We start from the raw sequence: 13,174 nt of genomic DNA on the forward strand, positions 1-13,174 counted from the left end.
AAGCCAGTGGAGTTGCTGTAGGATGGGGGTGATGTGGTGGAAAGAGGGGGTGAGGGAGATGATACGGGCAGCTGAGTTCTGGACCAGTTGGAGCTTATGGAGGGATTTCTTGGGGAGACCAAAGAGGAGAGAATTACAGTAGTCGATACGGGAGGTGACAAGGCTATGTACAAGAATAGAGGTGGTATGGGGGGTGAGGGAGGGACGGAGGCGATTTATGTTACGGAGATGGAAGTAGGCGGTGCAGGTGGTGACGTTGATATGAGATCCATCCTTCACGTCTACAGCAGACTCAAGACAGGCATTAGGATTCAAATGGGCAGTTTTCAGAGATTGCACTCTACCTGCCAACTCTTTGTCAGTAGCCACGACTGCATGGCAGGATTTGTGAGTCTGCGTGTGTTTTCCATCATGGAAAAATTTGGTTCTGCATTTGTGGATCACTGTGGCAGGAGCTGCCTCAGTGGTCTTGGGTATTTTAGCAGATCTCTGTCGGAGTTTGTCACCATGATGGCTGAACCATCCAGACCCCTCAGGTCATGTGGGACAAGTCTGCTCTCTGTCCCCGGAGTCAACACAAAACATGAAGCAGCAGTGTTCACATTTCTGAGTTCCCAGAGAACAGCAGGTCTGCTGCAACAACTAGTTTTATTTATTAAATCAAATACTTAATCATTTCTTACACTGTTACTTTCACTCTTTAATTTCTTTTTCAATCAGTTTTTTTTACTCTTTATGTGACTCTTCTAATTTCATTTTAAATGCAACATTTTTAAATGTCTTATACAATTTGTCATGATGCCGTTTATATTTTAATTTATGAAATATTCTTTACAAATAAACTTGCCTTGCCGGCTCCCAAGAATTCAAACACAGTGAGAGGAGCAAACTTCTCAGAGAAAGGTCCAAAGCTCACTCAAGTGTTTTTGCTCTCTGGGAAACTAACCACAGCCACAGATCTTTGTATTTCAGTTTCTTCTGGGTGTAGGTGCTCTCCGCATACCTTCAGAAAGATTACCTCCAGTTTCCCCTCCACTCCTACCCCCATTTCTGTTTGGTGACCTCCCCCAGTGTAATGAGTGGTCCTCTGTGTAGGAGTGGACCATCATGAAGATGGAGTGCCACAGCACCTCACCATCTCCAGAGATGCTACCTGATAGGAGAGAGTGAAACGAATGGCCCCAGACGCCGATTGATTGGCCGATGAAAGAGTGTCCTGCCCCCTTATCCACTAACATTAGTTATAGGAGGAGCAGGTGCATCATGTACTGGGGTTGATTTATAGAATGTAGTTGCTATTTGAAGAGGCCCGTGCTCTGTCATCCTGTCAGCATATGGCAACTGAGGTGCATGCAATTGAGGAGTTAAATGATGAAGGTGATAACTGAGTTTGTTCCTCTTGGCTGAAAGGCCTTTGAAAACTGACCTGGCAACAACAGGAAAACCATTGGAAACTAGGGCAGCAAACCTAGTGTGTTGCTCATATTGTTAATACAAGTCTAGACAGTCTAGCTGGGTGATGTCTTTAGAATGAGTTAAAAAAAAATTTCAGCCACTGTTCATTATTCATTTTCCTCTACTTTTACAGATCTGTCCAAACAGCATCGCTGCCAAAGACGGACGCATCCGAGAGGGGGATCGCATTTTGCAGGTACAGTAGGACACAAGCATTTTGTCGCACACACAACCGCTGTACCCCCGCACAAGAGTCCATTCATTATTAATGGCAGTTCATTAAAGGGGGAACTCGCCCCCGCTGTGAATGTTAGAGCGGGAGAAGTGCCCCCCCCCCTGGCTGTTTTAGTTACCAACTCAGCATCGACACGGGTTTCTAAGAGTTCTGGTTCAGGAGGGCGCTGTGCTGCAGCTTTGGAGGTCTCCTCTGGGATGGCTGGGAGGCTAAGACTGTTAATAGCCTCCAGCTTCAGCTTCAGGCTGAGATCTGCAGGAGGCGTTCAGCACCTGACAATAAGCTGCATGTCTCAGGGCTGTGGGTTGGATAACACTGCCTCTGTCGTTTAGGTGGGTGATTATTGTTTTTGTCAAGGTTGCACTCTTGCTTTACTTCTGTCGTTTTAACCACTTAAAGGCAGCGAAACATGTTTAAAACTCGAAGGGCACTCAGAATCAGAATCAGAATCAGAATCAGAATTCTTTTTATTGCCTTGTATATTTTCACATACAGGAAATTGCCTTGGTGTGGTTGGTGCACTTTACAAACAACAATATAAAAACAACAATATAGAGCAATATAAACATCAATATAAAAAACAACAATATCGAAAAAATAATATATACAGTAAATGTGTTTTGTGCGGTTTTAAGGTGCAAAGATTGGTGGTAGTGCCAATAATGTAGTGTTATAAATTATGTGCGAGGGTGGGGGGGGGGGGGGGGGGTCAGCAGAGTCAGTGTGATGGGGGGGGCTTGTTTGTGAGCCCCACTGCCATGGGGAAAAAGCTGTTCAGGTGACGCGAGGTTTTAGTCCTGACGGCCCGGAACCTTTTCCCAGATGGAAGTCTCTGGAACAGGTGGTGACCGGGATGGGAAGGATCAGCGATGATCTTGCCTGCTCTCTTTCTGGTCCTGGAGTGGAACAGGTCTAGGAGAGCCGGCAGGTCACAGCCGATGACCTTCTCAGCTGACCGAATGATCCGCTGCAGTCTGCCCTTGTCCTTGGCAGTGGAGGCAGCGAACCAAACGGTGATGGATGAGGTGAGGATGGACTCAATGATGGCTGTGTAGAACTCAACCATCACTTTCCGCGGCATGCTGAATTTCCTCAGTTGCCGCAGGAAGAACATCCTCTGCTGGGCCTTCTTGGTGATGGAGGTGATGTTCTCCGTCCACCTCAGGTCCTGTGCTATGATCGTCCCCAGGAATCTGAATGACTCCACTGTTTTAACTGGGGAGTCGCACATGGTGAGGGGGGCGGTTTGGGCTGGGCTCCTCCTGAAGTCTGCCACCATCTCTACAGTTTTTGAAGCGTTCAGCTCCAGGTGGTTCTGGCTGCACCAGGAAGCCAGGCTGTTAACTTCCTCTCTGTAGGCGGCCTCGTCCCCATTGGAAATTAATCCAATAAGGGTGGTGTCGTCGGCAAACTTCAGGAGTTTGACAGAGGGATGGCTGGAGGTGCAGTTGTTGGTGTAGAGGGAGAAGAGGAGAGGAGAGAGCACACAACCTTGAGGGGCTCCAGTGCTGATGGTCCGGGTGTCAGAGACAAGCTTCCCCAGCCTCACGCGCTGCTTCCTGTCGGTCAGGAAGTTGGTGATCCACCTGCAGGTGGGGTCAGGCACGCTCAGCTGGGTCAGCTTGTCCCGGAGAAGAGCTGGAGAGATGGTGTTGAATGCGGAGCTGAAGTCCACAAACAAGATCCTGGCGTAGGTGCTGGGGGAGTCGAGGTGCTGGAGGATGAAGTGGAGTCCCATGTTGACTGCATCGTCTACGGACCTGTTGGCTCTGTAGGCAAACTGCAGCGGGTCGAGGAGGTGGTTGGTTATAGTTTTGAGGTGGGTCAGCACGAGTCGCTCGAAGGTCTTCATTACTACAGAGGTCAGGGCGACTGGTCTGTAGTCATTAAGGCCTGTGATCCTCTGCTTCTTGGGAACGGGGATGATGGTGGATGTTTTCAGGCAGGCGGGTACAACACATTCAGCCAGTGAGGTGTTGAAAATGTCCGTGAACAATGGAGAAAGCTGATCCGCACAGTGCCTCAGTGTAGAGGGGGAGACAGCGTCTGGTCCAGCTGCCTTGCGGGGGTTCAGTTTCTTCAGGAGCTTATTTACATCTCTCTCCTGAATTGAGAGAGGTGTGAAGGGGGGGATGGAGGTGATGGGGCAGTCTGGGGCCATTTTGTGGGGGGGGCTAGTGTCTTTGTCCAGGCTGGGGAGAAGAGGTGTGATAGATGCGGGGGGGGGTTTGAGAGGGTCTATCGAATCTACAATAAAAGTCATTCAGATCGTTGGCAAGTCTCAAGTCTTCCACAGAGTGGGGGGATTTGGTCTTGCAGCCGGTGATCACCCGAAGGCCTTTCCAGACTGACGAGGAGTCGTTGGCTGCAAACTGTTGTTCCAGCTTCTTTGAATACAGTCGTTTGGCCTCCTTAATCTCCTTGCCAAACGAGTATTTAATTAGTCTGAACCTATCCATGTCCCCACTCTTGAAGGCCACCTCTTTCTCCAAACGAAGCTGTTTGAGTTTTGCTGTGAACCAGGGCTTGTCGTTGTTATAACACACCCTGGTGCGTGTTGGAATACATCGGTCTTCACAGAAGCTGATGTAGGACGTCACAGCATCTGTATATTCGTCCAGGCTGTAAGTGGCAGTTCTAAAAATGTCCCAGTCTGTGTTTTCAAGGCAGTCACGCAGCTCCTCCACAGCTTCTCTGCTGCTCCAGTTCTTTGATCTCAGCACAGCAGGTTTAGAAATCTTGAGTTTCTGTCTGTAAGCCGGGATCAGGTGAATGAGAGCGTGGTCGGACAGACCCAGGGCAGCGCGGGAGACTGCATGATAAGCCTTGCTGATGGTGCTGTAGCAGTGATCCAGGGTGTTCTCCCCCCTGGTCGGGCATTTAATTAACTGTTTATATTTTGGGAGCTCCTGAGATAAGTTCCCCTTATTAAAGTCCCCAAGGACAATAACGGGGGAATATGTGTTCTCTCTCCTTCTCTCCACTCCCAGTATCTGCTCAGCGAGTTGTCGTTGAGCCTCGCGCACGTCAGCTTGCGGGGGGATGTAGACTCCAGCCAGGATGAAAGAGGTGAATTCCCGGGGAGAGTAGAACGGTCTGCAGGTGATGAAAAAAGTTTCCAGGTCCGGAGAACAGGACTGTAAAATGACTTTCACGTCGCTGCACCAGCCCTGGTTTATATAAAAACAAATCCCTCCGCCTTTTGCCTTGCGTGAGAGGATCGGGTCGCGGTCCGCGCGTAACAGCTGAAAGCCGGTCAGCTGTGCGGCGGAGTCCGGTGTGGCTTCGGTCAGCCACGATTCAGTAAAACAGAATACAGAAGAGAGGGAGAAGTCTCTATTTGTCCGGATGAGAAGGCGCAGTTCGTCCATCTTATTGCACAGCGAGCGGACATTAGAGAGGAGAATGCACGGGAGTGATGAGCGAAATCCTCTCTCCCTGAAGCGCACCAGAGCCCCAGCGCGCTTTCCTCTCCGTCTCCGCCTCAGTCTCGCTGCGTGGCCGAGGAGCACCGCACCTTTGACCAGTAAATCAACTAGATCCACGGAAGATGCGAGAAAGTTGGGACATAAATCAGATGGTGTTGTGTCCCTGATGTTAAGAAGCTCGTCCATCGTGAAAGTAATCCGAGTTGGGTCGCAATTAACAGAATTAAATACTAAAAACAAACACAGAAGTGCGCACCAACACACCGTGGCAGCCGTTCGTGGCGCCATCTTGGATTCCCAGTGGAGCACATACCTCCACAAAGAAACCCAACAATCCACCATCATTGTCAAATTCTTATCGAAGAAAAACCAAAGTGGTCAGATCACCTAAATTATTTATTTTTTCCTAAAAAAATATACTAAACTTGTACCTGTTAATCTTGAGGGAAATCTCTGGTTCTTTAGCCTTCTAGGTTTTCACTGCTTTTTTACTGAAAACATGGGCCTCTGCTTTAAGCGGATGACTGTGGAGATTGCCTGAAAAACCGAAGCAGCAAGCTCAAAGAGGAGCAATACATTTTGGGTTGAGATAAAGTAATTGATCCATGGTTAGTATGAAATAGCTGTATATTGATTACTACAGCTTTGAGGTTGGTCCCAGGTAGTGGTCATTAAGATGCCACAAATTGGGGATGTTTGCAGAACACAGATGATGAATGGGTGCAAGAGGATGAAATTGAATTCAGTCTCATTTTCTACAATAGAGTATTATGAGAGCGGAAACAGGAATAAAGTCAAGTAATCTCTGCAAATAACACTGCAATTAGGAGATGGAGGGGGCAGACGCATAAGCACTGTTGGTCTAATTGTGTACCAGTGTCCACCATGTGTTGTGTGCCTGATTTAGGCCAAGAGAGGGGGTGTATATTTGTGAGGCCGACCACTACTCTGGCACTATTATCCGCCAGTGACAGGGCCATTAGTCTGCCTGCAGAAAAGATGGACGCCCCCTGTCAGAGGCCAGTTAATTGTACGGCTAGATGTATGTACGCTGCCGGATACAATAGCTCCGTTGGTCCACGGCCACTGTCCCATTCATAACACCAGCTGAGTCCTGCTTCATATTCCAGAGTGTTTACACCTTCCACTTTTATTGTTGTAGTTTGTTTTTCTTAAGGGCTTTTGTATTGGAGTAGATAAAGCTGGCATCCGTGCACTTGTGTTTATATGACTGCATTCGAATGTTTGCATCTGTGTACACAATACATGTTTGCTTGCTTGTGTTTGATTTGATAATGAGTGTGTTAATCATGTTTGTATGTCATCTTCAGATTAATGGCCAGGATGTACAAGACCGAGAAGAAGCAATGGCTGCACTCTCCAATGACGAGTGTCGGAACATCGTGCTGCTGGTTGCCAGACCTGAGATGCAGGTCAGGATCAACCACACCCTGGCATGAATCCACTGTTAGGCTAACATGAGGAAAGGAAACACACAGTTGGCAAAATACAGCTCTGAACTTTTGTCGTTCACAGGATAATCACTCAGGGCAAACCTTAGTACTCTGGGGTAGACGACTCTCTCCCCTCCCAACAGCCACTCCCAAATGGAGGCCACCACGGAGACACCTCATGTTTTATTTTTATGTAGCGCCACTGTAATTGACTTCCAACACTAAGCCGTAAAAGCTAATGGCATGCTAATGTGGAGTGAGTTCAGGCCCAAGGCCGATGGCAAATAAGTGGAAGGACTCTGCCGCAGTGCAGATGAGCCAGGAGCAATCGTGGACTCTTTATAATTAAATGTGTCTAAGTACTAAATCTGAAGTCTTCAGTTATGGATCCCATTTGACTCGCATCAAACAGACAAACAGATGATGGATGGCGTGCACCAAATGGGTCAAAGGTGGCAGTCCGATGTCCATTAAATTGCATTGGCTTGATTTCAAGATTAGAATACATGTTTTAAAGATGAGGGGAGTTGTTTTTGTTTTTTGAGAAATAGGAAAGAGCCTAACGATGCTGGAGGTTTCTTATTTCAAAACCATGCTGTGAATTTTTGCAGAAAATCCCATTAGGGCACCCATTTGGAACACCCAACTATTTATTTTGAGAGTGTGTGGCCACAAGCTTTAGGACTTGACAAATAACACCACTCACCTCCCGCTCTCTCTCTTTCGCTCTTTCTCTCTCTCTCTCTCTCTCTCTCTCTCTCTCTCTCTCTCTCTCTCTCGATATGCCTTCCCTCTTGGTTCACTTTTAGCTGGAGGAGGCCTGGCTGGATGATGAGCACAGCGAGTTCCTGGAGCAGCTGAAGATGGAAATGTTGGAGGAGCAGCAGAGAGAGGAGATGGAATTAGCTGCCTTACAGGAGGAGCAGGAGACTGAACAGGTCAGACAACAACAACAACAACACACACACTTTGTGCAATTGCAAATCAATGACATGATTTGTTATCTGGCTTTAAGAAACCATGGGAAATTGTTCCTTTTTATTTGCTTTTAATAAGACAAAACCCACTAAAACAAGTGAGAGCAATAGCAATAGGTCTAAGGCATCTTCCCACTTATTGACAGACTGTAGTACCCACATTATTAAGAACACCATACCATCACACTGACCATTAATTGCCTCAACAGTATTAGGTCATCAATCACAGTCAATATTAACCTTTTCCTCGAAATTACTAAAGATCTAGCCGATGGCAGCGATGGAATCTAACTCTTCATCGACTTTTCTCACAAAGCTGAGTGAAAACCATCCGTTGCCCCTTTGAAATATGAATACAAAATAATTATTATGAATATTTATGGTAGGAGACCGTTGAACCATTTAAATTCCAAACATAAGTAATAATAATTTAAAATTCTGTTTTGTTGGATGGATAGCGTACTACAAAAATCCATATAATTTGGACTTCAAAAGGCACAGCACAGAGGAAACAATCCCTGAAGTATCCGAACTGTCGAAGAGAGTTATGCACAACAGCAAACAGAATGCAATCCTTCAGGAAAATGCAGATAGGCGTTGCATTCACTGAACTCTGAATATTTGTGTATTTTTTTATGTTGACTTTTTGTTCTCATTCTATGAGGAAAGTAAGAAAGTAAACTACTCTACAACAAGGCCATAGCCACAACCCAGTATACGGCTATACTGTTAACTGCTGTAGAACCGCAGTAGTCCAATAAGTTCATGGCGTCATTGTGCTGCAGTTGCAATCTCCCTAGTGTCAGCTGGTTTCAGCCTTTATCCATTTGCACATGAGCTCAATTGTACATAAGGTGAACTGGAGAGCATCCGGGTGAAGTCATTTTATTGTCCAGTAGAGGCATTTGCATTCACACATACAGCTCCTTGGGGTTATTGTCTTGAAAAGTTCAGGGTAGCAGTACATATGTGAAAGCAGCTTTTTGTCTCTCACACAGCGCACATCCTCCTTCTGGGAAACACACTGCTGCTCAGCCTCTCTGCCGTTCACTGACATTTGACATGGAGAGAGTGTGCCATTTTCTCACAGGGCAGGAATGCCAACTGTCTTTTATGGAAAGTAACTAAGGTGCAAAAGGTTGCAGGATGTGCTGCTAGGCGCGTTTTTAAGAAAAGTTTTGAACAGGTCGGTGAATCTCGCGTCAAAAAGTTGGCAAGACTGCCTGTAAATGCCCCCTGTTTTTGCCTATTCATTTGAAGAGCAGGATACTCCGAAAACTTGGCTGGTTGACAGGTTTTGTGACTTCAACACAACAAATCTCTCACTCAGAGATATTTGCGGATGTGCAGCAAATTGTAACTATATAACCATATTTGTAAATACGGTATATTTAACATATTAAAACATATTGCATGTTAACATTTGTTCCTGCTTAAATACATAGATGCTTACTTACATATTACAGACTTCCAGTGAGTGTGATCAGAAAGTGATACAAAATAATAATAATCCTCATGTGGATGATTAAACAAATTTACATTTGTGTGTGTCACATATTTGCATATCTGGGTATTTAAAGTTGGTTTTGTTTGTTCCTTTCAGCAAGCAGAGGATGATAAGCCCACCTGCTCAACACTTCCTCATCACAAGAGCAGCGTACTGAGAATAAAGGACAGAATGGAAAGCTCGGAGCATAATGTCCTGGCTCAGATCCAGAGACGTCTGTCCCAGTGCCTGAGAGACAACCGGGACACACACTGTACCATCGGCTCCACGCGGCTAGAGGACAAAGACGACGAGGACGATGATGAGATGGAGGGTGATCGATTCCAACAGCTGTTGGAGCTTAAGTGTCAGATCCGTAACAGCGGTGAGTACGACCTGTTCTACAGCCGCCGCAGCACCATCGAGTGCAGCGTGGGGGAGCCGGGCGGCGTACAGCACGAGCTGCGTCTGCTCAACGAGGAGCTGTGCAGCATCGAACTTGAATGTCAGAACATCATGCAGGCCCACAAGCTTCGTAAGGGACAGCTGTCTCCCTCAACGGGCCACTCTGCCCCCTCCATCAAAAACCAAAGCCTCCACCACGGGGAGCCCACAAAGGGTAAGCTGACAGACATTCATGGGAGGCTGGAGAAATCGGACAAGGACAGCTCCAGTGCCTATAACACAGCGGAGAGCTCACGCAGTACCCCTCTGGCAATGGACCGCTCCCCAGAGCATTCGCTCCAGAGGATGGTGAGTCTCACCAACCAGAGGAACCTCTGCAGCAGCCTTGCCTCTGCCCACTCTCTTAGCTCCAGCCCCATCCCTGTGTGCCGTGCTCCAGTCCAAGGCATAAGCAGCAGCCCCGACCACAGCAATCCATCTGAGTCGGAGCATACACCTCAGGCTGAGGAGGAGGGCAAAGGGACACTAAAGACAAATGCTTGCCAGATTCCTTACTTCTCTCCATCCCACAGTTCCCAGCAGAGGCAGACCAACATCCCAGCTCATGCCCGTCACTACCAGAGCTACATGCAGCTGATCCAGCAGCGCTCAGCTGTGGAATATGCTCAGAGCCAGCTCAGCCTGCTCAGTGTGTGCAAAGAGCCTCAGCGGCCCATTAATGAGCCCAAGATGGAGTGGAAGGTCAAGATCCGCAGTGATGGAACCCGCTACATCACTAAGAGGCCGGTGAGAGACAAGATCCTGAGGGAGCGAGCCCTGAAGATTAAAGAGGAGCGTAGCGGTGGGATGACTACAGATGACGATGCAATGAGTGAAATGAAGATGGGAAGGTACTGGAGTAAAGAGGAAAGGAAGCAGCACCTGGTCAGGGCAAAAGAACAGAGGCAAAGACGGGAGTTCATGCAGCGTAGTCGACTGGAAAGCTTGAAGGAAAATCCCCAGAGCAGCAGCGAGGGTCGCAAGGAAGTCAGCATCATAGAGCTCAGCCACAAGAAGATGATGAAGAAACGCAACAAGAAGATCCTTGACAACTGGATGACCATCCAGGAGCTGATGACTCATGGTACTAAGGCCCCTGAGGGAGCCAAGGTGCACAACGCCTTCCTATCAGTCACTACTGTATAAAAAACACACACATTCTACCCCATGCGGTATAATATACTTGCCTCGTTCAATGTGGCGTTTTTATGGAGGACAATATGAATATTTTTCACACTTTGTAACCCAAAAAAGCATTTTGTAAAGAATTTATCAGTGGTGTCATGGCATTTTCTTCATGCTTTTTCCACTATTGTTTTTCACATCACTCTGCGTGAAGAAAAAAAAACATTTTTCTATGAAATTATGACTATACAATTATTTTATTACTTCACACTATACATTTATCTTTTCAAACTTTTCAATTCTATTTTCATATTTATGTTGTAACCATATACCTGAAAGTTGTGTGAACATCTTCTTTGTGTGTTACCTTCACATGCCAATTGCAAAACGCAGGGAATATCTGGGTACGATCGACCCTTCCTTTAAATCTGAAATCACAAAGTCAAGAGTTAGTTGAAATTACATATCAAGCTATCAGTGCATTGACGCAGCTCAGAACTCCAACCTGTCAAGACAGTCAGACACACAGGTATAACAATATATGATGGCTTAAATGGTTTCAGTTACGCTGAGTTTAACTATGACAGTTTGTTTAATCTGTAAAACCTACTGAATTTCAAGACATTTTAATTTTGAATACAGTTTCATTGGTCAAGAATTTACGCCAACAAACTAATATAATACAGTTATGAAATGTTTATGTATTCAACAACTACATTTGACCCAATTGTTACTGTTATTAAATACAAAATAACGTAATAACAAATGCATTCCAATCCCGCCATCAATCTTCAGAGCATCTCCTCTGTAACACTGGACTCACACGTATGCATTGTGTTAATGCTTGGCAGAGGGAATGCCAATCGCTTGGTACTGCTGCCATTGTCATGATGACAATAAATCACAGTTTCATACTTGGGACACACAACCTAGCCATTTTTCACACTACCCTGCGATTCAGTCAGTGTAATGCTAAAGAGAAGTGCACAGGAAATAAAATCCACAACCAGATGAAGACACACCAGGTTCACCAGCTGCCTCTGCCTCCTCTTCCACATTAACGTGAGTTGATTGGCTGATGCCTCACAAGCAACACAACGCGATGCAGTTTGGCAGCGCATGATGACAAACTTATTCAACGTGAATGAGTTGTCCCAACGCATACGTGCTACCCCAGGGTTACTCTGCAGGGATATGAGAGGGGAAAACTCCCTAAAACGTATGAAGTGTTTCACCTCACACTGCCATATCTAGAGGTTGTAGCTTGCTGAACACAAGGTTTTGGTCAACAGAAAACTTTTGTATTATGAGCATCAACAATTTTATAAAAGCATCTTTTAAAAGTTGGATACCCTACAGGAAACTTTGAATGTGTTCAACTTCTGTATCTTCAGCCACTTCCAACAAAGATACAAACAAAACTTAGGAAGCTGCCAGACTGAGGTCAATTCAAATGTTTACTTTTGTCATTCTCAGTTTATTATGTCTCAAATGTCCAAATTGTTCATGTGTCCTGACTCATCGCCAGCACTTCATATGTGTTTGTCTGGTTTGCAGCTTTGGGTAAAAAAATCATTTTGTATTCACTTTTTTTCCGGTAATAGTTTTTCTACATGTTCAAAAACTGATGGACCTGCTCATATGCTTTACATGCCAGTATTTTTGCATAATATTGACTCCATAGCCTTAACAGCATAAACCGAATGATACGCTGGTGTGGCAGCCTGATTTCACACTCGAACAATAAACCTTCTCTTTATACCATTGTGCGACAGAGAGATATTACTCAGCCTTATTCATACATTGTATAATTTGAGTTTTTCGTAACTGAAATATTTTGTAGTGGTTTCTGAACTATGTTTGCTGTCACGGACTGGTGTTGGGATGATTGCCACTGAGCAGGACTCAGAACACAGCTACTGGATAATGGAAAAAGTAAAATGTTGAAATATGATGGGTTACCATTTATCAGCAGACATTATAGTTCAGTTACATGTACAGTATAATATTTCCAAATGCCTCATTTTTCACTGAAAAATTGTAAATTTGAATTTAAACCAACCCCTGTATTTGTTTGGAGTAAATGTCCGATGGTCTCATTACAAGTAATGTGTAGTTGGCACATTTGTAGCCAGGTAAAATGTGTGATAATGGTGAACTTTGCAAAAGAAATGATAATAAATTATTGGTTTTTGGTATAACATGGCACTGAGTCATGTTTTTTTTATTATTCAGAGACTTGAAGCTACATGGAGTGTGAAGTAAGATGAATATCCGCAATACAGACAAACCTTTAATATAAAACCAACATGATGCCAAACTCAGCAAGCTCCAGCACGCGTCGTAGGTGTTTAACACATTTATTCTTATATTTCACTTTTCAGTGAAGTAGTGTGAACTGTGTGAAACTGAGCTACAGTCTGTGCTGTTCCTCCGATGTTTGAGGATGGTGCTGGGAGACAATGGATAAAGAAGCGCTGGTCAGGAGTGTCTGGGAATGCCGTCGCATCACGAAAGAAAAAAATCACAAGACTATTGAAAATCACTGTGGATAAGCCCAGTTTTGTGAA

At 45.5% G+C, this 13,174-nt stretch overlaps 1 protein-coding gene across 1 annotated transcript in view; it reads left to right on the forward strand.

The window, feature by feature from the left end:
- Nucleotides 1-12,809, forward strand: part of LOC128444870 (PDZ domain-containing RING finger protein 4) — a 53,299-nt gene extending 40,490 nt beyond the window's left edge. The window contains exons 5-8 of the mRNA XM_053427543.1: nucleotides 1,589-1,651; nucleotides 6,450-6,551; nucleotides 7,382-7,510; nucleotides 9,153-12,809. Coding sequence (XP_053283518.1) covers nucleotides 1,589-1,651; nucleotides 6,450-6,551; nucleotides 7,382-7,510; nucleotides 9,153-10,625 — 1,767 coding nt within the window. The 3' untranslated portion in view covers nucleotides 10,626-12,809. The remainder of the gene's footprint in view (nucleotides 1-1,588; nucleotides 1,652-6,449; nucleotides 6,552-7,381; nucleotides 7,511-9,152) is intronic.
- Nucleotides 12,810-13,174: the final 365 nt, after the last annotated feature.

Source organism: Pleuronectes platessa, chromosome 7, assembly GCF_947347685.1.
Source record: "Pleuronectes platessa chromosome 7, fPlePla1.1, whole genome shotgun sequence".
In the NCBI taxonomy this organism is placed as follows: Eukaryota; Metazoa; Chordata; class Actinopteri; order Pleuronectiformes; family Pleuronectidae; genus Pleuronectes; species Pleuronectes platessa.